The 24,008-nt window shown below is 42.8% G+C and overlaps 2 protein-coding genes across 8 annotated transcripts in view; one reads left to right on the top strand and one right to left on the bottom strand.

The window, feature by feature from the left end:
* Positions 1-1,086: 1,086 nt before the first annotated feature.
* On the top strand, positions 1,087-11,366 carry RNF139 (ring finger protein 139). Its single transcript, XM_037892030.2, has 2 exons — positions 1,087-1,531; positions 9,327-11,366. The coding sequence occupies exons 1-2, from the start codon at positions 1,351-1,353 to the stop codon at positions 11,132-11,134; spliced, it is 1,989 nt and encodes a 662-aa protein (XP_037747958.1). The 5' UTR covers positions 1,087-1,350; the 3' UTR covers positions 11,135-11,366.
* Positions 4,051-24,008, bottom strand: part of TATDN1 (TatD DNase domain containing 1) — a 36,202-nt gene continuing 16,244 nt past the window's right edge. For 5 of the 7 annotated variants that reach the window (XM_007065753.4, XM_027828051.3, XM_043539124.1 and 2 more), the window contains 6 exons: positions 22,719-22,804; positions 22,573-22,613; positions 21,313-21,389; positions 20,317-20,387; positions 17,531-17,657; positions 12,767-12,989 (listed from right to left, as the gene is read on the bottom strand). In XM_007065753.4, coding sequence (XP_007065815.1) covers positions 12,887-12,989; positions 17,531-17,657; positions 20,317-20,387; positions 21,313-21,389; positions 22,573-22,613; positions 22,719-22,804 — 505 coding nt within the window. In that variant the 3' untranslated portion in view covers positions 12,767-12,886. Of the gene's footprint in view, positions 4,270-7,320; positions 7,650-12,766; positions 12,990-17,530; positions 17,658-20,316; positions 20,388-21,312; positions 21,390-22,572; positions 22,614-22,718; positions 22,805-24,008 lie in introns of those variants that run through there. The other 2 variants (XM_043539122.1, XM_043539123.1) reach the window with 2 other exon arrangements.

The raw sequence follows: 24,008 nt of genomic DNA, 5'->3' as shown, positions 1-24,008 counted from the left end.
GGCGGCAGCACGGTGTGGCGGGCTCTATGGGGCGGCCGGGCGGTGTGCGGGGGGGCTGAGGCGGCAGCCCGGTGTGACGGGCTCTATGGGGCGGCCGGGCGGTGTGCGGGGGGGCTGAGGCGGCAGCCCGGTGTGACGGGGTCTATGGGGCGGCTGGGCGGTGTGCGGGGGGGTTGAGGCGCCAGCACGGTGTGGCGGGCTCTATGGGGCGCCCGGGCGGTGTGCGGGGGCGCTGAGGCGGCAGCACGGTGTGACGGGGTCTATGGGGCGGCCGGGCGGTGTGCGGGGGGGGCTGAGGCGGCAGCCCGGTGTGACGGGGTCTATGGGGCGGCCGGGCGGTGTGCGAGGGGCTGAGGCGGCAGCCCGGTGTGACGGGGTCTATGGGGCGGCTGGGCGGTGTGCGGGGGCGCTGAGGCGGCAGCACCGTGTGACGGAGTCTATGGGGCGGCCCGGCGGTGTGCGGGGGGGGCTGAGGCGGCAGCACGGTGTGACGGGCTCTATGGGGCGCCCGGGCGGTGTGCGGGGGGGGGGCTGAGGCGGCAGCACGGTGTGACGGGCTCTATGGGGCGCCCGGGCGGTGTGCGGGGGGGGGGGGGCTGAGGCGGCAGCACCGTGTGACGGGCTCTATGGGGCGGCTGGGCGGTGTGCGGGGGGGCTGAGGCGGCAGCACGGTGTGACGGGCTCTATGGGGCGGCTGGGCGGTGTGCGGGGGGGTTGAGGCGGCAGCACGGTGTGAGGGGCTCTATGGGGCGCCCGGGCGGTGTGCAGGGGGGTTGAGGCGGCAGCACGGTGTGACGGGGTCTATGGGGCGGCTGGGCGGTGTGCGGGGGTCTGAGGCGGCAGCCTGGTGTGTCGGGCTCTATGGGGCCGCCGGGCGGTGTGCGGGGGCGCTGAGGTGGCAGCACGGTGTGACGGGGTCTATGGGGCGGCCGGGCGGTGTGCGGGGGGGGGGGGGCTGAGGCGGCAGCACGGTGTGACAGGCTCTATGGGGCGGCCGGGCGGTGTGCGGGGGGGCTGAGGCGGCAGCACGGTGTGCGGGGAGTCCATGGGGCGGTGTGGGATACGCGGGGGCACCAGGGCTCCCAGCAGCAACACTCCTCGAGCCACTGGCGGCAGCAGCCCCCCGCCCCGGGTGGAAGCCGGGGGCGGGGCCGCGCATTGTGACGGCGCCGTGTCTCCGCCTCCCCCCTCCCTGTAGGGTGGTGCGGGCTGCCGCAGGCCGAGGCCCGAGCGCGAAAGGAACATGGAGGCGGCCGCACTGCGGGGGGCCTGGCCCGTCCAGGAGGCGGGAGCAGGACTATAGCGAGGTGCCTGGGCCAGAGACTGGTACGAGGCGGCGGGTCCCGGGGGATGGCGGCCCCTGGCCCCCCGCAGCTGCCGGGGCTGGGGCTGGGCCCGCGGCTCCGAACCGGGCTGGAAGTTGCGCTGCGGGTGCCCAGCCTCTTCCTCATCGACGCCATCTTCAACTCTTACCCCCTGCCGGGGGGCTCCCTGTGCGCCGGGCTCCTGGGGGTGCTGCTGCGGCTGCTGGGTGAGAGACCCCCCCCGTGCGCCGGGCTCCTGGGGGTGTTGCTGGGGGAGAGACCCCCCCCTTTCTTCCCCTCCCCCTGTTCACTGAGCTCCTGGGGGTGCTGCTGGGAGAAAGACCCCCCCTTTCCTCTCCTCCCCCTGTTCACCGGGGGCCCGGGGGTGCTGCTGGGGGAGACCTCTTCCACTCTACATCTCCTTTCCTATCCCACCCCGGCTCCTGGAGGCACTGGGCCCCGGGATACCTGCACTTTCCCAACTGTCCGCCACCCTCCTTGTTGGTGCATCCGCACACCGCCCGGCCGCCTCCCTCCCCACTTCTAGCTCAGCCGAGTTACCCGCCAGCCTCTGTCTCGTGGCTGCTGCTTTCCCCATAACTCTTCTCGGTGTCTTACGCCGCCTGTTTCCCCGCAACCCCTCTATACCTAGGGTCCCTTCCCTTGAGCGCCTCCACGTTTCTTCTCCTTCGTGTTTCACTTCCAGCTGATCCGAATTCTCCAGCCTCTAGTCTCTGTTCTGTTGCCCTGCTTCTCTTTTTTACCTGTACTGAGCAGATATATCTGCACTTTCCTCCTCTCCTGCTGCTGGTCTGACTTCATTGAGCTCATAGCGCTTCACTCTTTTTTATTCTCCACTCATCATTTTTTTCCTTCTGCTTCAGCATCTCTCCCTCCTAACAGCAGCAAGTTGAGAGCTCATTCCTTCTGCTACATATTTCCTAACTGAAGTAAACTGAAGGGATTTTTTCTGCTCCTCTTTCCTCATTCTCTTGCTTTCTGCGTGTGGCTCCTAACCTGCCCTCAAATGAGATATTTTTGCCCCTCAGTAACAATTTGAGAACCCTAGAAAATTTTAAAATTCCATAGAAGTGTTAGGAATTATGGTTGTAACTTTATCTGGCTAACAAGGCCTGCAAGTGATGCTGAAGCTAATACCTTCAGTGTATCTAAAATAGATTACACTGTGGTAATGGGTCTTCTGCTATGTGACCATTTTGCATTACTATCCATTTCTCTTTAGAGGTTTTTTTTTCTGCATATTTGAGATTGTAATGTTCTGTGTAGTCTGGAGATTTTCCACAGTCCTTTGCTTGGTGATCTTACACATATCACATTCTGATAAGAGAGACTTTAAAAAACAACCACCAGAAGTGTAATATGCTTTGTTGAAACATACTTCAAAATCTTTGAATGTAATAGAATCACAGAAGTGTGGGACTGGAAGGGACCTCAAGAGGTCATCTAGTATTTAGTGCAGTCCCACATAATAATTAGACCATTCCTGACAGGTGTTCCTAACCTGTTCTTAAAAACCTTCAGTGACAGAGATTCCACAGCCTCCCTAGTCAATTTGTTCCTGGGCTTAACCACCCTGACAGGAAGTTTTTCCTCATGTCAAACCTAAACCTCCCTTGCTGCAATCTAAGCCCATTGCTTCTTGTCCTATCTCCAAAGATTAATAAGAACAGTGTTTCACCTTCATCTTTGTAACAACCTTTTATGTACTTTAAAACTGGAGCGAGGAGGCTCAGTGGTTTGAGCATTGGCCTGCTAAACCCAGGGTTGTGAGTTCAATCCTTGAGGGGGCTGTTTAGGGATCGGGGTAAAAATTGGGGATTGGTCCTGCTTTGAGCAGGGGGTTGGACTAGATGACCTCCGGAGGTCCCTTCCAACCGTGTGATTCTATGATCATGTCTCCCCTCTGTTCTCTTCCTCAGCTTAAAGAAACCCAGTTTTTTCAATCATATAGCTTATAAAGTGCATGAAAAAGAATTCCCAGATAGGGAAAAAGTGAAACTTGGCAGGAGTCATGGTTGATATTGGGGAATTTTTCATTGTTTTCCTGTGTGATATATAATATATTTATATTACAGTAGTGTCCCTGTGTCCCATAAACAGGACTGGGATACTGTTGTCCTAAGCACGGTACAAATGCAGTTCCCACCTGTACAGAGCTTGCAATCCCAAAAGACAGGAGAAAGGCAGAAGGTGGGGGAAAGGAACACAAAATACAATGTTTCAGAGTAGCAGCCGTGTTAGTCTGTATCCGCAAAAAGAAAAGGAGTACTTGTGGCACCTTAGAGACTAACAAATTTATTAGAGCATAAGCTTTCATGAGCTACAGCTCACTTCATCGGATGCATACAGTGGAAAATATAGTGGGGAGATTTTATATACACAGAGAACATGAAACAATGGGTGTTACCATACAGACTGTAACAAGAGTGACAAGGTGAGCTGTTACCAGCAGGAGAGCGGCGGGGGGCAGAACCTTTTGTAGTGATAATCAAGGTGGGCCATTTCCAGCACTTTACAAGAACAGTAGGAGCAGAAATCATAGACTATCAGGGTTGGAAGGGACCTCAGGAGGTCATCTAGTCCAACCCCCTGCTTAAAGCAGGACCAATCCCCAACTTTTGCCCCAGATCCCTAAATGGCCCCCTCAAGGATTGAACTCACAGCCCTGGGTTTAGCAGGCCAATGCTCAAACCACTGAGCTATCGCTCCCTCCCTGCCTCCCACAAGGAGAAATAGTTTTACTGGAGTGGATGTGTCATTACACAAAGGCTTCTTGTGGCTGCTGCTCCTCATGTGAAGAATTGGGTAGGCTACATGGCTCAGTGCCTAGGTGAGTTCATGGATTGTAGTATGCAGGCTAGAAAGCCTTCATGTGCCCACTGTGTCTTCAGTTGAAGCTGGTGGTGGTGCTTTTGGAGAAGGAGCCCTTCTTGTTCCTGCTTTTCTGTATGTTGGGAGAAAGGGAGGGGGATAAATGGTTCCTGTTCATTAGGAAGGTCTCTCTTTGTCTTGCGGGACTGGAAGGCCCTGACTTACTCCCTCTGTTCCCTAAGCTGGTGTGGGCACTACCTCACACTGATAAATTACCTTTTTTTTTTTAAGTGATACTTCTAAATGTCTCATTGAAATACCTTTCAAAGTCCTATTTTGTATGAGGCAGATGCTTTAGAAAGTGCCTTGGAATTAATCCCACATAAATGAGAGTTGGTGTGTTTGTTATTGGATGATCTCTGTTAAGTGTCTAATAATATGATTATGGCACTCTTCAGAATGATGTCTGTATGATAGGTTTTTGGAGAAGGAGAGGGTAATCATTTTGTTCTTTGTTTTTTTTTTCCTCCATGGAAAGTTTTGGAAGAAAGCTTATGCTCAAATAAATTTGTTAGTCTCTAAAGTGCCACAGGTACTCTTTTTCTTTTTTTAAAAACTAAACTGGTTGCAGCATTTGATATACTGTAGGAACAATCCTGCACTGATATAAACACACTTCCTACCCAAAAGTGATGTTGACCACTTTTAATCGGAGAATCTCCTTAAGATATTGATATTTTTCATATTGATCAGTAATGAAGTGACTTGATGTGACTGTTTCTCCCTATATTTAATTTTTTCTCTTCCGTACCCCTCAAATAAAAGAGAACTGTTACAGTCCACATTCGCAATCAGAAACAACTTTATTAAGACATACTTAAGACAGTATTTTGTTAACTAGCTATATTCTGACTACTTGAAGACTTTCATTTTGCAGCTGACAGATGTGTTACTGAGATCAACATAAACCGAAATATTATTTGACTCTGAAATACCATAGATTATGCCATATTGAAATAATGGAAGCGTTTTGTTGGTAAAACTCCAACATGTAGGCAGTGACTGTCTGGACTGATTCTACTTTTAACAAGTTGACTTTTAAAAAAAATAGGATAAATACCCTAATTTAGCTATGGATGGGAGGAAAAGTTATGTGTCCCAATGAAATTTCATTGATACTGTTGGAGAGTGCTGTTTGAATAGTTTTGAAATGCTATTCCAGATAGTATATCTTGTTTTGAGAAGAATGAATGGAATGCTGTACAGTTATGGTACATTATGGAATCCTGTTGCTTCCGTTTAAATTTTGTATTCAGTTCTGCCCTGATTTGCTTCCTATGTAAGTAACCACATTGGCTTCAACTGGGATTAGGTGAATAGGAAGTCAGGGCAGAATGGAGTCCTAAAACTATTTCCAAGCTTTCTCTAACCTTTCTGCTTAACCTCTCACTTTATCTCCCTAGTTACACACTCTCCTTTCACCATCTCCTTTGGCTCCCAGTTTTCTTTAAGCATTAAAATCACTTCTGGGGTCATGTGTGTCTAATGCATTACATTGTCACTTCAGAAGGCAATATCTCTTCTTTGGGGTGTGCTGATTTGACAGGTTCACTGGCGATGTTGCTTTCTAAGTGTAGATTGAGCTTGAGGTGGACAGAGTTGGGGGTGGAAAGACAGTTCAGTGGCTGATTAAAGAGTTAAAAAATAAATAGTATGTGGACAAGTAATAGTTCCTTCTAATATAGCTCTTATATTACTGACTTTTGAATACTCTGTTGAATTCTGGGTACCACATTACCAGAAAGATACTGACAAATTGCAGGGAGTGCAGTTGAGAATAGAAACAACAGAATTAGAGGTATTGATTACAGTATAAGGGAAGATACAAATTACACTATTAGTAATGTCATCCTAATGTTAAGATAATTGTTTGTTACTATTCGTAAATCTTTGTTCTCAGAGGATTTAGAGCATTGTGCAACAATCAATTAAAAATATTATTTTCAGAAAGCAACCGGGTTCTGTCCTTATATAAAACACATGAACCAGGTATGATATATTTGGGTTTTCCAAATGAAGTTGCTAGCAACTCACGATATGTGTATAGCTAGAACTACATTGGCAGTGGGTACAATCCTATCCCGAGCAGGTGCCTGCAGCTCTTCGTTACCCAGAATGGTGTGTCATTGCAGAAGCAAAAAAAAAAAAAAAATCCTCACGATATTAGTCAAAATTTATCCAAACTGGTTTGGACATGAACACTGTCGCATGGACAGAAGGGCCATGGACGAGTGAGGTATCACAGAGGCTAGTGTGAGTCCCATTGTATTTAACATTTTCATTAATGACTTGGAGGTGGTTGTTGAGGTGATAAATGGCACACTAATGAAATTCATAGATGATACTAAAGAAGGAGGCATTGGAAGGACAGAGATAATACAAATATATGTTGTAGAGATTAGAAACATGGCCCAAGAAAAACACAACAAGATTAAACATGGAAAAATGCAAGCTTTTAAATCTGGGGCAAAAGACATCACAAATTCTATATGAGGGAAAAATGTGGCAAACAGATATGCTGAGACCTGAAATTGACAGACAACAAATTCGGTGTGAGTTTTCACTGTGATATGGCAGGCAAAGACCAATGCTTTTGTACACACATCACAAAATTGTATCATGTCACAAAACAAGTAGGTAATAGTTCCTCTCTGTATGAGTTTGTTCAGTTCTGAACACCTTATTACAAGACTTTATAAGAGAGATAGATAAATTAGAGCAGGGGCAGGCAAACCTTTTGGCCTGACGGCCACATCGGGTTTCTGAAATTGTATAGAGGTCTGGCACCTGCCCCCATCTGACCCCCCCCCCCTGCTTCTCGCCCCCTGTCCTTGGCAGCCCCCCTGCCTCATCCAACCCCTCCTCTCATTCCTGACTGCCCCCCGCCGCCCCATCCAACCACCACTTCTCCCTGACTGTCCCCGGAACCCCTGCCCCGACTGCCCCCTGCCGCCCCATCCAACCCCCCCCTCCCCCTTCCTGACTGTCCCTCCGGAACCCCATGCCCCCATTCAACTCCCCTGTTCCCTGCCCTCTGACCGCCCCGACCCCTATCCACACCCCCGCCCACTGACCATCACCCCAAACTCCCCTGCCCTCTATCCAAACCCCCACCCCCTTACCACGCTGCCTGAAGCGCTGGTGGCACTACAGCCGCGCTGCCCAGAGCACCAGGACAGGCTGCTGTACCGCCCGGCTGAAGCCAGCCATACCACCACGCAGCACAGAGCACCGGGTCAGACTGTGACTCTGCTGCTCCGCTGCCCAGAGGATTGTGCCGGTGGTGCAGTGAGCTGAGGCTGCAGAGGAGGGGGAACAGCAGGGAAGGATTCTGGGGGTTAGCCTTCCAGGCCAGGAGCTCAGGGGCTGGGCAGGAGTGTCCCATGGGCCATAGTTTGCCCACCTCTGAATTAGAGGGAGTTCAAAGAAGATCAATAAAAGTAAATCTGTACACTTATAAAAAAAAAAAAAAAAAAAAAGATTAAATTACATAGGATGAGACATAACAATTCAAAAATATCTGAATAGTATAAATATCAAATTATGTCAAATTATTTATGGTAGTACAAGGATGTATATCTAGGACTTACAAGATGAAATTAATAAACATTTTTTCTGAAAACTTCCTAACAATCTATTAAGTTGTGGAATGGAATCCTAAAATTCCCTGCATAATGTAGGAAAACTAAATCTAGCTAGACTGGGAAAACAGACTTTAAAATGTGTTATAGGGAATGGCCTACAGTGACTAGTATCTATTCTATTTTCCAATTAGGTCTAATTTCTGTGATTGTCTCCCAGCTTGTAAGAGCAGTATGTTTTTGGTTTCTCTAGACCAGTGTTGCTCAGCCAGTGGGTTGTAACCCGCAGCAGGGTCATGAAAGGAATTGGGTTGGGGAGGTTGGGGTATCACAGTCTAAAACAAAAAAAATCTTCCTCCCCTATTCCCTGCAGACCCTTACCCTTCAAATCAAGTATTCCCTACCAATCTCTCGACACACACAAAAATATATGTTTATCATTGTTAATACATTTACTATAAAAGTAAGAGTGAAAATGTTAGATTGCAAAATTTGACTTTGAATAAGTGGTCACCAGTCTCAAAAGGTTGAAAAATGCTGCCTCAAGCAAATTGGAGCAGATTGTTTTGTCATTTGAGTCAAACAGCCGTTAGAAATATGTAAAAAAAATTGTAGGTTTTACCCTAGGTTTTCAGCAACTTTCTACAGATCTAGATAGGAATATGGTATCCTGTATGAAAATGAATGTGCAGTTGTATTCTTGGCTTTCTCTCTTACTATCATACTTTATATTACAAAAATAATTGGTTTCCTATCGTCAAACTAAAAAGTTAAACTAATTGGACACTAGATTATTTAAGGTGTTGTAATAGCTTGACTTTTTAGAATGATTGAAGTGAACACCTCAAAATAGCAGCAATTTAAGAATGTCTGAAGGTTTCAAAATATATTCTGATAGCAACATTTTACTTATACTGTTCTCTAAATTTTAAAAATAATTTAAAAAAAAAAAAGTTAGTGAAAGGCTCTGGATTAATTGTCCTACAGATTGAAGTCCTCTATAGATTCACAGTACTTGAAGAGTTCAGGCATTGGCAATTCAGTGCTTTTGTCAAAAATAAGTTATTTGGCTCAATACGGGTGTAGCGGAGAGGAAATTTAGTGGTGTATGATATACAGAAAGTCAGACTAGATGAACAAATGTCCCATCAGGTCTTAAAATCTATGAATCTCCCTGCATTGTGTCTCAACACTGATCTGGAAGGATCCCACTCTACCGAGATGGGGGAAGTAGTTAAGTCTTTGTATTGAAATGGCAAAAAAGACGGACAGTTGTGGTGGTGACTTACTGTTTTTGCATAATTGGTGTGGGGCTCACTTTTTGTGTGTATTAAAGGCAAGTTAAGTAATCCTGTACCCTGGTGCCTCTTGCACAGAAAAAGCTAAAGTTTAAACAGTAGCTCTATTCACAAATGTTTTTTAGAAATGTTTAAAGATAAATAAAAGCATCAAAGCTAAAAACTCTGAACTGTGTATCATGAGAGTTAATAGGTAAAATGTGTATGTCTAATTTCTGCTGAAAACTAAATGATTTCATTCTGTTTTTTAGGGGTCTTTGTATCCAGTGTTGTTCTGGTCTTGCAACAGCGAGCACTTTTCAAGTTTTATATGATCAGCTCAGCATTTCTGCTAGCTGCAACCTCAGTGTTGGTGAATTATTATGCTTCTTTGCACATAAACTTCTACAGTGCTTACTACACAGCAGCTTTTGGAATTCAGTTCCTCCCTCATAAAGGACCCTCACTATGGATGGCACTTTCTATACTTCAGCTTACCTTTGGGATTGGATATGTTACATTGTTAAACGTACAGTCCATATACTCCCAACTAATCATACTCGATATACTGATTCCTATAATAGGCTTGATCATTGAATTACCTTTAAATGTCAGACAGATTTTAGTTTTTATTTCAGGCCTAATTCTGACATTACATACCACAATAAATTTAGTTATGAAAATTAAATGGTTCTATTATTCCACACGATACGTTTATCTCCTTTTAAGGCATATGTATCGCATTTATGGATTACAGTTATTGATGGAAGATACGTGGAAAAGGATTCGTTTTCCAGCTGTACTGCGTGTGTTCTGGCTAACGAGACTTACAGCACAAGCAGTTGTGTTAACTTATGTTGTCAAGATGGCAGAAACTAATACAGAAGAGAAGTTCTACTTGATTTCTTGGGAAAATTGTTGGGAACTAGTTTGCAGTCTTATAATAAGTGGGTGTGATTCTACTTTAACTGTCTTAGGCATGAGCGCTGTAATTTCTTCAATAGCCCATTATTTGGGACTGGGTATTTTGGCCTTTATTGGATCAACTGATGAAGATGACAAGAGGCTTGGTTTTGTAGCACCTGTTTTATTTTTTATTTTGGCTCTGCAGACTGGCTTAAGTGGTCTAAAGCCAGAAGAGAGACTAGTTCGCCTAAGTCGAAACATGTGCCTTTTGTTAACTGCAGTCCTGCATTTTATCCATGGAATGACAGACCCTGTATTAATGTCTCTCAGTGCCTCCCATGTGTCATCATTTCGCAGACACTTCCCTGTACTACTTGTTTCAGCTTGCCTTTTTATTCTTCCAGTTCTGCTCAGTTATATCCTTTGGCACCACTATGCACTAAATACATGGCTTTTTGCAGTTACAGCATTCTGTGTGGAACTTTGCCTAAAAGTAATTGTTTCTATCACGGTTTATGTACTATTCATGATTGATGGTTACTATAATGTCCTATGGGAAAAGCTTGATGATTATGTCTACTATGTTCGTTCAACAGGCAATATTATTGAGTTTATATTTGGTGTGATCATGTTTGGAAATGGAGCTTATACCATGGTATTTGAATCAGGAAGTAAGATTCGGGCTTGCATGATGTGTCTACATGCTTATTTCAACATCTACTTGCAAGCAAAGAATGGCTGGAAAACTTTTATAAATCGGAGGACAGCTGTTAAGAAAATAAACTCACTTCCTGAAGTAAAAGGAAGTCGGTTACATGAAATAGATGATGTATGTGCAATCTGCTACCATGAGTTTACTACATCTGCTCGTATTACTCCATGCAATCATTACTTTCATGCACTTTGCCTTCGGAAATGGCTCTATATTCAAGACACTTGTCCAATGTGCCATCAAAAAGTATATATTGAAGAAAAGGAAAATGCAAATATCTCTAACAATGGGTTTGTTGCACCTAATGAAAATCCTGTAGAAGTTGCAGAAGAAGCTGCTGAAGCTGCACATGAAATAAATGAAGATAATGACAGTACCGACAGTGGTGATGATGATGATGACTGTGTGGCAGAACACCAGAATGAGACTCTTAATGTTGATTCTGACTCCCTGGGTGACTAAAATCACTGAGATATTTGTTTAAAATGGAGTTCAGCAACAGAATAAAAGTTTCACTTCACTGTATACTTAAGCACAACAATGGTATTTCAGTGTTGTCTGTGAACGGTTGTCATTTACTCTGGTGTGCTACTGTAAATATACCACTAATTATTTCCAGTCTCTTTCATGACTACCTTAAACTTGTGTACATTATTGTACATGGAATAAAATGTTTTCACATGTTTAAGACAAAGTTGGACAAACACTTGATTAGTGACACATGTAATCCATCTGCTGTGCCAAAGACTGCATGCTAAATTCTAGAACAATGATTTTTGGCTGTGATTTAAACTATTGGAGAAAAAAGACCTTCAGTATGCCTAGAAGACACAATTAGAGATGAAATGTTTTGAACCTATAAATTTAAAAACATTAGCAGAACATTATAGCTATCTCAAAATAAAGTTCAGGTTTGTAGAAAACTTAAAAGTACTTGTGTGTGTGGAATATAGGAATGAAATTGCTATGTTTTCTGGAAAACTTTCTCAGAACCAAGCTGTATGGTGGATAGGTAAACTTCATTAATATGAGAAGGTACCATGCAAAGTGAAAACTTTGCTTTTTACAGACTTATTTTAATCTGATTCAAAGTACTGGAAAAGATGAATCAAGAGCATAGCTGCTACAGACTACACTTAAAATTGATCCTAGCACATTGTGAGGGAAGTAGAGCTGCAAAACTGACTGTACAAAAAGCAGACCAAGTTTGATGAGGCATTAGGTCTGTGGCCATCAGGGGCTTTTTGTGCAGCCACAGTCTCCTTGGCACTGATGGAGGTGGGGGGCAAAGCAATGGGCCCCCCCTGGGGCACCAGCAGGTGTTGGGACTGACCCCCTTTGGATCCACAAATACCAGAGGAGTAGGCTTTAGGCCTGGGGTGGCAGGCAGCAGCTTCAGCCTTGCAGCAGTAGGTTCCATCCCCTGGACTTTGGGCTCCAGCCCCAGGCTCACCCCCATACTTCTGGCCCCCCATTATGGCCTCTTACCCCTGTTGCATAGCTGCAGGGCTCCTCTCCTTAGGCTCAACCCCCATTACCCCGGCCCCTGCTGCTTTCCTACCCACCTCCCTATCCAGGGCTTAGCTCTGGCAAGCTGGAGGACAAATTGAGTAAGTCAGTTGTGAAAAGTGATATTTGTATGTTATTCACTGTCTCTCAGCTAGCTAACAAGCCTGCTGCTGTGAAACATGATTAACATACAAATATCACTTTTCACAGAAACAGACTTACTAGCTAGCAAATCTTTAAAAAAATCCTTCCTCCCCCCCCCCCCCAAAAAAACCAAAAACTATGCAAAGTACTTTATCTGTTTCTATTCTGTTTAGGTCCAGTAAAGAATAGACATAACTGTACATTTTTTATTGAGTCTGCAAAAAAAAACAAACAAACCCCTACACAAATAAATTAGTGATTTGGACATGTATATGTGCATATTTATTATTTTTCCTAAAGTTAAGTATTTTAGGAAAAATGGTCAGAGTGGTCACCAGAAAGATTTGGTGGCCGCACTATGAGGCAACCAAAAAATTTGTTGCAAGAACCCCTGCTTTAGATGTTCAGTATTTGAGGTTTACAAAGACAGGTTTAATCTTGTCATACCTCAAAATGTAATTTTTTTTTTGGCAGGAGTGGGGTGTTTTTTTTTTTTAAGTTTTATAGTAAGGTTAACAGAATTTGCATACTTTTATACAAAATAAAGGGTAAGGAACAGCATTACATATCAGAAAAGAAGACTTTAATAGTATTGTTGTAAAGAGTGTTGGCCAGTTCAAGTGGGTCTTCCTCTCTTACTGTCGTCATTATCTCTAGTACTTGACTAAAAAGAAAAAAAAGTTAATTTTACTCAGTTACGTGTAATGGTAAATATACTAATGTCAGTTTAGTTTATGTGTACAGAACTAGCTATGAGGGGACCAAGATGGTCAGGACTTAATGGTGCAAGTATACTTTAGTTTCATTTGTACACAGTGACTAGCTTCTACCACTTAAAACATCAACCACTCACTGGCAGTCTCCTAGTCTTTGATCCTTTGACAACTTTTGCTTGGCCTACATAGGTAGTTAAACAACCTTACATTCCAATGAAAGTGATTTTGCTGTACGGGTGAAGTTTATACTGCACTTTATCCAAAATAGCAGAAATCTCTCACGTAGGCCATCAGAAGTTCAGAGGGTGAATTTAAGAGTGTAGTCAATTAAATAGCCTATACTCTTGCTTCCTATCCACATTTTTTATTTCTAATGAACAAGTTCTTAGGTGTTTAGCAATAGCTTGTTAAATTAACACTTCAAGAATATGGTATTTAATACATCTGGTTGTTATAAGGGATGGGGAAGAAGCCAAAGGATAAGACTAAATTAATAGTCACACTTTTCAAAAACTGTTACCCTAAGTCTTGACAGTTGGAGCAATGCACTACCACTTATTTGTATTTAGAAAATACAGGTTTCCAATTAGTAGCTGAAAAACAACGATTGAATAGTTGTTCCTTCCACTACTTGGTGATCCCTGATAGCCCTTAGGACTACCTTCTGACTATTAATGCAATATTGTGCTTCTTTAGATGCAGCTGAATTAGTGGATACACTTCTGCTTAGAAAAAAGCTCAGTTAAGTTCTACAGTGCTGCCCTTTCAAGTTCTTTATTGCCACTAAAGCTTCAGTTCACAAGAAAAATTTCTGCACAGGTGGTTTGTTGTAGGTACAAGACATTAACAGTAAGTGAAAGTGATCACTGAGGGAGAGATTCTCAGCTGGTTGTAGATACATTAGCTTCAGTAGAGATACACCAATTTACCCCAGCTGAGGATCTGGCCTCAGGAAGTCTCACTAGGAAATCTTAAGCTGAAGTCCATATTTAGGCCAATAAATAAGTGGCCTTTTCTAAAGTTCCGTGCACCCAGCAGCTCCCCTTAACTTCAGTAGAAGCTGCTCAGCACTTCTGAAAAACCAGGCCACCTATTTAGCTTCCTGAATAGAAAATCTCAACCTGAAGTCCATAAATTCAGACATTTAGCCAGTGTAAATTGGTGTAGCTCTACAGAAGATTATGTAGCTACCCCAAGTAACACTAGCTGAGAATCTGTGTAGCTCTGACAATGACAACAGGGAATTTTCCCCTCATGGAGAACAGACCATCACCCAATGGCCTATGACAAAGGCCTGATGTAGTTTATTTTGACAGTACTTTCCACCTTACCCTCCTTTAATAGCCACATCTTTTTGTTGTTAAAGAGGAAGGGCTTGATCCACAAAGGGGATATAGGGTAAGCCTTGTAATGCCTACATTTAGGTGCTCTGCCACCCAGAGGACACCTTAGCCCCAAGTCAGGCTCCCATGCTCTGCACTGTGAATGAGGGGCAGGTGCCTAAAAAGCAGATTCACAAAAGCCACCATAGGCTGAGCAGGAAGCTGCCTAAACTAACTAGTAGACAATGCCAAAGAGAGAGGTTTTGCCTAAGCCTCACCCCCTCAAAGGGAATTAGGTGCCTGTTTCCACTTGGAATTCACCACTGAAGAGTCTCCTAATTAGATCCCTAGATCAGCTCAGCCCTTTTTCAAGTAAAAGTGAGGAAGAGGGTACTGCCCTTAAACTCAGTAGCCAAGCAGTTAGCGTACTCTGCCAGAATGTGGCAGAGGGAGGTTCAAATGTGCACTTTGCCTGATTGAGAACAGGGACTTGAACACAGGTCTTCTACCTCTCAGGTGAGTACCCTAACCATTAGACTAACAGGGTATTTTGGGACGAATGTCTCAATCTCTCCTGCTGAAGCTGTTTTACTTTTGTCTCACATACTTAATCATCAGCCTAGAGAGAATATAACCTAGGGATTAGCATACTCTCCTGGGAGACTCAGGTCTCTGCTCCAGTGACAAAGTATTCCACCTCCTTTTTCAGGCTATGTTTTTCTGGGGTCCATTCCAGTAGACATGCTCTTAAGAGACCCCTGAGAATGCCTACCAAATTGGGACCTGCGGGCAAGATAGATGAGCGAAAGTCTAGTTTGTGAATCCCACTGGGGCTGAGGCATGAAGTAGGTGCTGAGCATCAGAACTTGGTCAGCTTTGCACCTGCCCACCAGCAGGAATTCAGGCAGCAGCAGAGCAAGGGTCAAATGTAGGCATATAAAGTGGCAGTTAAGTACCAAAATCTCTGTGGATCTAGCCTAAGATGGACTCCAATGTCCCTTATCACACTTCATTTTATCTGAGACTAAAGTAACCAACTAAAGATTTTTGTTTTGTCCAATTTACATCTTAGAATTGATATTCAGGGTTGAAGTCGGCTGCATGCTATTTGTGATCATTTGAAAGGGTGACTGACTTTAGTCCCATTTTGACCTAAACATTTTATACCTAATGTTACAGGTTGCTGACTGTCACTGAAATCAGAAAATCCTTCCCCTGCTCCCAGTAAAATAATAAATAAAATTTTATCCATAGTTAGTTGCACTTCATATCTCATGTACTGCTCTTCGGGGGAGGGGGGAAGCTCCCCTGCATATTCTCCCCCACTCTCTGTAACAAGTTATTGACTGCTAACAGCTAAATTGAAACAGGAGCAGCTGACAAGCATGTGTGTAGAGAGGGGGAGGAACAGACTCTTAACATAATTTGAGGTTCATCCAGATAATCTTTCTAAAACAGGAGATCAACTTGTAAAGCTGGGGACTTATATAAGTTTGTCAAAATATTGTTAGAAATTGTTAAATCAAACTGTGTCCCTATAAAGGTCTGATAATGTATTGAAAAGTATGGAAAGTACACGTTATTCAAAGGCTCCTACAAATTGCTATGCACAAAGAGCTTCTGAACACTCTTATAATAGATGATGCCATATCAAAGTAAGATCAATCAACTCTCTTGTGGATTACTTGCCAAATTTATTTGGACTCTTTAGTAGCTGCATCCAAAGACTTTTTTTTTTTTTTTTTTTTTAAAAGACACTGGCTTTTAAAAATTAAGCTATAAAACTTTTTTTCCCCCCCAAAATGACTGAACATTTCTACAAGTAAACTAGTTTCAGATTTTGATTACTACAAACGTATTTACATTCTTGCTGACAGACACTCTTGCAAACTGTTATTGGGCCAAAAGTGAATTAAAGTCACTTACAACTAGGCTTGGGAGAATTAGATTTTTAGGTAAATGTCAATTTCACCATATACAAACTGATGAAAAAAATATTTCCGTTGATAACTGAAATGTAGATAGAGAAAAATGCTGCTTGAGAACTTATTAGAGTTTGATTTAAGGATATTTAGATGTGATATTGACTATTTCTGTTATTTACAATTATATAGCTTTAACTTTTTGACTCTCCACATCCACTGTCATTAAACAATTGCCTAATTTCCCACAACTGTGAAATGTAAATTGATAAAAACAGAAAAAATCATCCTCAGTTGACATTATAAAATAATAAAAATCAAACTCTTCTAAGCCTACTTATAATCAGAGCATTTCACGTAATGTTTTGTGGTGGTGGGTAAAAACAGGAGAAAGCAGATCTAACCCCAAAACCAGACTGAAACAATAGGGGATCAGCATTTGATGAGATTTGAGTATTTCAGCCATCAATCTCATTTAGTGATTATAGTTAATACAATTTAAAATCAAAAGTAGCACTTTTACCCCCTGCTGTTTGTTTTTTCTAGACATTTAGATTCTAGAGCAAAGCGGGCCATAGGCACCTGAAGCATTTCCCTCTCCAAACGCCTCTTTGGGGCATTCTTGTTCTTCTCCAAACCTCAAACTGGTGTCTTTACTGGCTGTAGAGCAGAACGAAACTGATGTGATCTTAATCAGTTTCATTTTGCTGCTGATCCTCAGGTTACAGCTACACCAACACTAGCCTCCTCATCTGCTGGAAGTACTCTTAAACTAGTAGTGATTTGGAGAAAAACAATTTGTATCCACTCTGTGTCCCACTAGCCCCTCCCACTTTAAAAGATATCACAGTTGGCTCTTCTGGTGTTGCATGTACTCTAACAGCTACATCTGGAGGAGCAACACAGTGACATGAATTAGAATCTGGGTACTTGGACTCTATTTTGGTAGTGCTAAGGGGAGAACTACAAAGTAGAGGGAAGGGATACATGGGATATCAAATGAAAAGACATCACTAAGGACCTGATTTTAAGATTTGCTGAGCTTCCGAAATTCCTGCTGAAATCAATGGAGATGCAAGAACCTCTGAAAAGTTAGTCACAATGTATTTTGTAAAACATATCTTAGAGTACAACACCTTGCTCCCGATTCAATAACTCTGTCATTGGTTTAAGCCTACTAAATTTTGTATGTACTTGTGTATGTTTCCAAACCTTTTGTTTCAAATATAAAAATTACATACTTACATTATATGGCAAGGTTCATTTCTGTCCTTCAAGCAATGCTCTAGTTCCCATTTCTTTTTTGTGGGAAATGTTGTTTTTATACACTTTGACCCAGCATGAGTATTTTTCACACCACACCAGGGAGCATCTTGCATGATTCAAACAAGAGTTAAATGTATACAATCGTTAATAATTTCATATAATTGTTTGCTCTTCTGTCAGTTTATGTCCTCCCCACCTTCCACAGACCAAAGCCCATTTTAGAAATCACTCCTCTTAAGTACAGTTTCTCTCCCAAATGATAAAGGGATGATTATGAAATTAGTTCATTTAACATCCATAATAATTAATAAATTACTTCAAATTACTATTCCATTATATTAAATTCTGTAAGATTTTTACATATTATAAAATTAGCCACTTTATTCAGCAATAATGCAGTACAATAAAAGAAGCAAAGAGAGAAATGCTACCATGACAAGGGCTGCTAGCCAGTGAACCACTTGTGTAACCCACAGAAAGTTTATATACACAAGTTATACTCAGATTGAGGCTCATGAGTCACAAGTGGCTTTTTAGTGTCTCCTGCGGCTCTTTGCAGCACGTGATATTAAAACACTGATTTAATTATTAACCAATCTAAGTTATTAATCAATCAGGATGCTTTTACTATATTAACCAATTGTAGTTGATAAAACAATAATACTTTGTCAGTCATTTTGTTGTATTTTATATATACATATACTAATATTTCCCCATCATACTGTTTAAATATGAATATTAGTACTATAGTAAATAAAATAATGAATTCACACTACTATGGGACTTTTAAGTAATGTTGATTGCCAGTTTGGCTCCTGAACCACTGAAGTCTGAGTATCACTGATATACACCCTGATGTGCCTTTGTTTAAGACACAAATGAAATGCAGGGATTTACAGGGTTTTTAAAAACAGCTTTTTTCAGATATGCCAAATTACATAACTGTTGACTAAATCTCCTAATCTATTTTTAACTGTCCTACTACTGATGTCTGAAATAAATGTGAGTAGAACCAATATCCACTAATAGATCAGTTCAATCGTAACTAATTATTCCAGGACGTATTTTCAGGCCCTCTTTCATATTGTTTTGCTTAATGAATTGGAATTTCCTGGTATGCACCAAAGTGCCATTACTGCTGATAATGGGGTGGCCTTTATCACGTTCTTTACCATAGTGTTTGGCATATCTACACTCTGCTTTGGGTATGGCTACACTACCCACCGGATTGGCAGGCAGCGATCGATCCAGCGGGGGTCGATTTTATCACGTCTAGACTAGACAAGATAATCGACCCCCGAGCACTCTCCCGTCGACTCCTGTACTCCACCGCCGTGAGAGGCGCAGACGGACTTGACGGGGGGAACAGCAGCAGTTGACTTACCGCGGTGAAGACACCACGGTAAGTCGATCTAAGTATGTCGACTTCAGCTACTTTATTCATGCAGCTGAAGCTGTGTAACTTAGATCGATCCCCCCCCGCAGCGTAGACCAGGCCTTAGTGTCTCCCCTTTTATTCATTCATGCCCTCAGTCTCTGTCAAGGTGATCTATGTTCTTTTCTACCAGAAGAGGGCTGAATATAACTACTGCTGGAGCCTATGAACTCTGCTCATTAAGTCTGCCAGAGGGTTTTTTAGGGTATGTCTACACCGCAATGTAAGCCCAGGGTTAATAGAACTCCACTTAGCAGACACTGGGTTTGTTATAACCTAGGGCAGCGGTCAGCAACCTTTGAGAAGTGCTGTGCCAAGTCTTCATTTATTTACTGTAACTTAAGGTTTTGCGTGCCAGGGGCTAGAACCCCAGACCGGCAGCGGGCTGAGCGGGGCCGGTGGCTGGGACCCCGGCTGGCAGACCGAACCCCAGACCAGCAGTGGGGATGGCAGATGGAACCCCGACCGGCAGCGGACTGAGACACTCAGCCCGCTGCTGGTCTGGGGTTCCATCTGCCAGCCCCTGCCAGCCGGGGTCCCAGCCACTGGCCCCGCTCAGCCTGCTGCTGGCCCTGGGTTCCGTCCATCTAGGCTGGCAGCAGGTTGAGCAGGGCTGGCAGCCAGGATCCCAGCTGGCAGCAGAGTGCCACTAAAAATCAGCATGCATGCCGCAGGCTGCCGACCCCTGACCTAGGGCTTGAGCATCTACACTCATTTGTAACCCCATGTTAGGAATTGTTGAACCCTGCATCCCAACCTGGGGCTCCAGCATCTACGCTGTATTATGTGGGGCTGAATCCAACCACCCATATTCCAGACTTCTTAACACCCTCCCAAAATGTGGCTGCTCTCACCCTTTGATTGTGGTGCAGTGTGGAAAAACCTGACTGTGCCTGTCTAGAGGACAAAAAGTTGGCCTGTGGGATTGTGGAATACTTTTCGCAGTCTTCCGGACAGAAGCCCAGTGGGGCTACGTCTATGCTGCAGAGCAATAGGGCTTGAACTGTGGGTCCTGGCTTGACTCGGGCTCAGGCCCTCCACCTCCTTGGGGTCCTGGGTCTGAGTCATGGGTTAGCGAGATTTGTGTCTAGAAGGAAGAGGGGGCTAGGCTTGAGCCTGAATTCCAATCTTGGGCTTACACTGCAGTGTAGACATACCCATAGAGAACAAGGTAATCCTTTCCCCATTCCTAACCCCTGCTACTGTAATGGTGAGTTTGTGTCTGAAGACTGCCCTTTATATTCACTGCCATACAAGCATAACTCCACTTCTAATAAAGTTTTCAAAACATAAAAAAAATGCAATATGGTCCATCAGAACTGCAACTTACCAGTTTCTATCATTAATCTTTCACTAGGAATTGACTTCAGTGTTTCTAAGTTGGCTTCTGTTTTCAGTGAGCTAGAAATCATAAGAATAGGGAGTGAATTTGGACTTAAGTTGATGTTTTGTTAGAGGATTGTGGTTTTTTGTTCAAACCATACTTAAGCCATGTGTGACTGGAATCATCTTCTCAGAGCCTTATGAAGCTCATAACTTTTAGAAACTAAGTACAATGTTCTCTGGCTGGTATTTAATTACCTTGCTTACAAAAATGGTTTCTTAGCAAAAGTGGTTTCTTAAAGAGTTAATTTCTAAATAATGTGTAAGTATTATTTGCTTCAACTTATATTAAAAAAAAAGCTCCCAGCTGTGCGTCCAAACCACGGCTAAAAATGACAACCCTGGGAAGTGGCCCGCTGTCCCAGCCCTAATTCCAGTTCCACAAATCAGCTTCTACAGCCACACTGGCCTGGTAAAGCACATGGAAGCTTCTGCTGGGTTTCTGTGTTCACCTGGCTCGATACCTGGATAATTTAAAGGCTCCTGCCAAAAGGTGTAGCAGTCTGAGCTCACGTAAATCAAACAGTTAGGTCTCAGTATAATTAATAGTGTGATTTCAGCCCAGTCCATTGGTAGATCAGGCTGGTCACATTAATTCTTGGTTACTTTTGGACTAGACAATGTAGTTTTGATTTTTTTAATTACTCTGTCCTAAAATACAGCTGCCTCTACACTCCACCTCATTTATTTACAAACTAGAATTGGCATGGAGCATCTCAGAAAGGGCCCAAGACTAGATTATCTCAGTGAGTAAAGAGGAATGCATTTGACCTGTGAATTGAGAACTTTTTGCAGTTAACAGATTAATAAGTGCAAATCTAAATCTGTCTACAAATGATCACTTAGTCTAATGGGCTTTGAAGATTTAACCTCATTTTAAAAAGTAATTACATTTCAAGTTATGAAACTATTTTAAAAATATCATTTGTTGAAAAGAACTTACCAACCATTTATTCCTATATAGAGATCCAAATCTATTATAGCAGCTGCTTCTTCCTTTGTGCCATCAAATGAATGTACCTAGGAAAGAGGTTTATATACTTTATCATGTAAGACAACCTGTAACCCAAAATTCATATTTGTGTAAATATTTATAGTTCTTAATTGTAAAGTAAAAACCAGAGGTAATATGCAAGATATATTTATATAGAATTCAGTGAATTATAGAGTAAGTAAGGCTCATCTGATAGCACTTTTGCTTTGGGGCAAGAGGGTCACAGGCTGAATTCTGCACCCAAATATTGACAAAAGAGTGCAGCCCCTTGACAAGTAGTGTTGGTTCTGAATGCGTTTCGGAAGGATGGCCTGCTCTTCTCTCTCAGCCAGGGATGATGATTATATCTTAAAGTAACCTACAAGAGTTTTTTAAAAAATTGTCCTTTGTTTGCAGTTACTATTTTTAACATTAAAATATAAAACCTTAATTTCTGCAGATATATACTGGTTGAAAGTTACATATGGACATGGTTTTGACAAAGTGTTTTGATATAAAAAGTGAATGTTTGTGGTTACCGTTCCTGCTGGAGCATGCAACAGACAAGAAATTAAAAATGCAGTGTACAAAGTTAGTTGCACCAGAAAAAGTGCAGTTTGTCAATCACAGAAAAGGCATCCTAGACATTAGTGGTAGTAGAACCAACGATGGAGAGGACTTCATCGCTAAAACAGACTGGTTTGGAGTGATGTAAGCATGACCCTTATGTTAAAAGTATGACTTTTTTTTTTTTAAACACCACACACACTCTTGGTGATCTGGTATCCTACCAATCAATATCTAAACTGAACCCTGCCCATATCCATGTACAAAACCCACCATTTTATATTGGGTTTCAATTTCTAGACAGGATTAGTACTCCTTAAAACTAACTGCAGCTGTAGACACTTCAGAATTGGGAAGGAGCCAGTTTAAGCAAAAAATGCTTAAAGCTGCACTTCTGGCAAGCCAATAAAAACTATTGATGTCAGCTGCAAAGTCTCTCTCTCCTTGACCAATCCTCATACCTTGCAAGAAACTGTTGGAAAAGCAACAGTGAGAAGGATAAAAGTAGTGAAAGGGATTGTAAAGGTACAATGGATTTGTAGTGGTTTAAATGGTTTAACCGGAAATCTACCGAGATTATATTACAAACAAAAGGATAGTACTCAAAACAATTAAATGAGTGTTAGATTGAATATAGTTTATTATAAGATTGGTCATACTTACCACTCCTCCCACACATCTATCTCTATTCCTTCTCATTATTTCTGCCAATTAAAAGAAAGAACAATGTAAGCAAAACTAACTATTTGCTAAAGGGCAAAAGCAAACTATTACAAACTTTTGTCACATTCAGTCCTGAGAAAACCTACCTAAAAATTCTGCGTGTGCATTTCTACAATGGAGAAACATTGGCAGTTTTGTTTTCTCTGACAGGTCAAATTGCTTTTCAAAGTATCTGTAAGAAAAAAAATATGTTTTTAGATAGAAGCTGGGTGCAAGATTGAATAAAAATGGTGTAAAGGAGGCCATGAGACAGAATGGTCTTTTTTTTTTTTTTTTTTTTTTAAAAAGAGGTTCTCAAACTGTGGTCTGTGGACAACCAGTGGTCCACGAGCTCCATTCAGATGGTCCGTGGATAGTTCCCTCTCAGGTGTGCGCTTGGGCGATCACACATGAGAGAATGAAGGGCCACCCACCTAATCAGTGGAGCCATTCAGGCGTAACCTCCACTAATTACGAGCCTGGACCCTGGAGAAGACCCACATGTAAGGTGAGGTGGTAGCCTTGGGGGGGGAATAGGAGGTAGGTGGGAGAGGACAGTGAGGTGAGAAGAGGGGGTGGGCGGAATTTAGGACATGCAGGGCTGCAGCGGTCAGAGAAAGAGGCGACTTTCCCCAGCTCCAGGGCTGCAGCTGCCGGGGAGAGATGGCAGCTCTGTGGCTGCTATGATGCGGGAGAGACTCCCTTTCTTCCCAGCCGCAGCTTGGGGGCTGCTGCGGCAGGAGAGAGAGGGTACATCCATCGCATTGGAAAGGTAAGACTACAGTTATTAAAATATGAATTGTGCGCTTTTACTTGTAGAACAAAAAAATGTTTATTAAGTTTTTTTTAAAAGAATGTTTTTATCCAAAGCGCTTTTCAATAGTTAGCTAATGATATAAACAACATTTGGAAAGATCATTAAGTGGTCCACTGAGACCCCCAGCAAGTGGTCTGCTAAAAAAAAAGTTTGAGAACCACTGGTATATATAGTAAAGAAACAATGAATTTGCATTACTGTGGCTCTTTTAGATAATGTGGATGGCTAATTTGGCTCCTGAACCACTGAAATCTGAGTATCACCACATTAACGGTTCCACTGAATGGGAGTTTTTGCCTGTGAAATGACTAAAGGATAGATCTTTAAAGGGAAGTCTTCCCTGGACACACTACTATATTAAGTGATACACTTTGGAAGTCAGTTAATAAGAGGCCAGGAATGGCAACATTGGGGGAATGCAAAGGGGTTTACACTGAATCAGAGGTGTGACCCCCCCCACCCCCCTTTTTTTTTTTTTTTTTTTTTAAAAAGATAACTGAATTATCTCCAGGAAGCTTTAAAAATTGAGGAACTTTAGGTTTAAATTTAGCACAATTGCAGCATGTTTCCCAAAAAATTT

Source organism: Chelonia mydas, chromosome 2 (genome assembly GCF_015237465.2).
Source record: "Chelonia mydas isolate rCheMyd1 chromosome 2, rCheMyd1.pri.v2, whole genome shotgun sequence".
Taxonomy (NCBI): domain Eukaryota; kingdom Metazoa; phylum Chordata; order Testudines; family Cheloniidae; genus Chelonia; species Chelonia mydas.
The sequence above is the reverse complement of the archived record's forward strand: the minus strand, read 5'-3'. Positions and strand labels throughout refer to the sequence as shown.

Excerpts from the sequence above, each read along its gene's own strand:
- RNF139 (XM_037892030.2), top strand. The coding sequence starts at position 1,351 with ATGGCGGCCCCTGGCCCCCCGCAGCTGCCGGGGCTGGGGCTGGGCCCG. Across the intron at positions 1,532-9,326 it reads GGTGCTGCTGCGGCTGCTGG|GGGTCTTTGTATCCAGTGTT; the intron begins GTGAGAGACCCC and ends TCTGTTTTTTAG.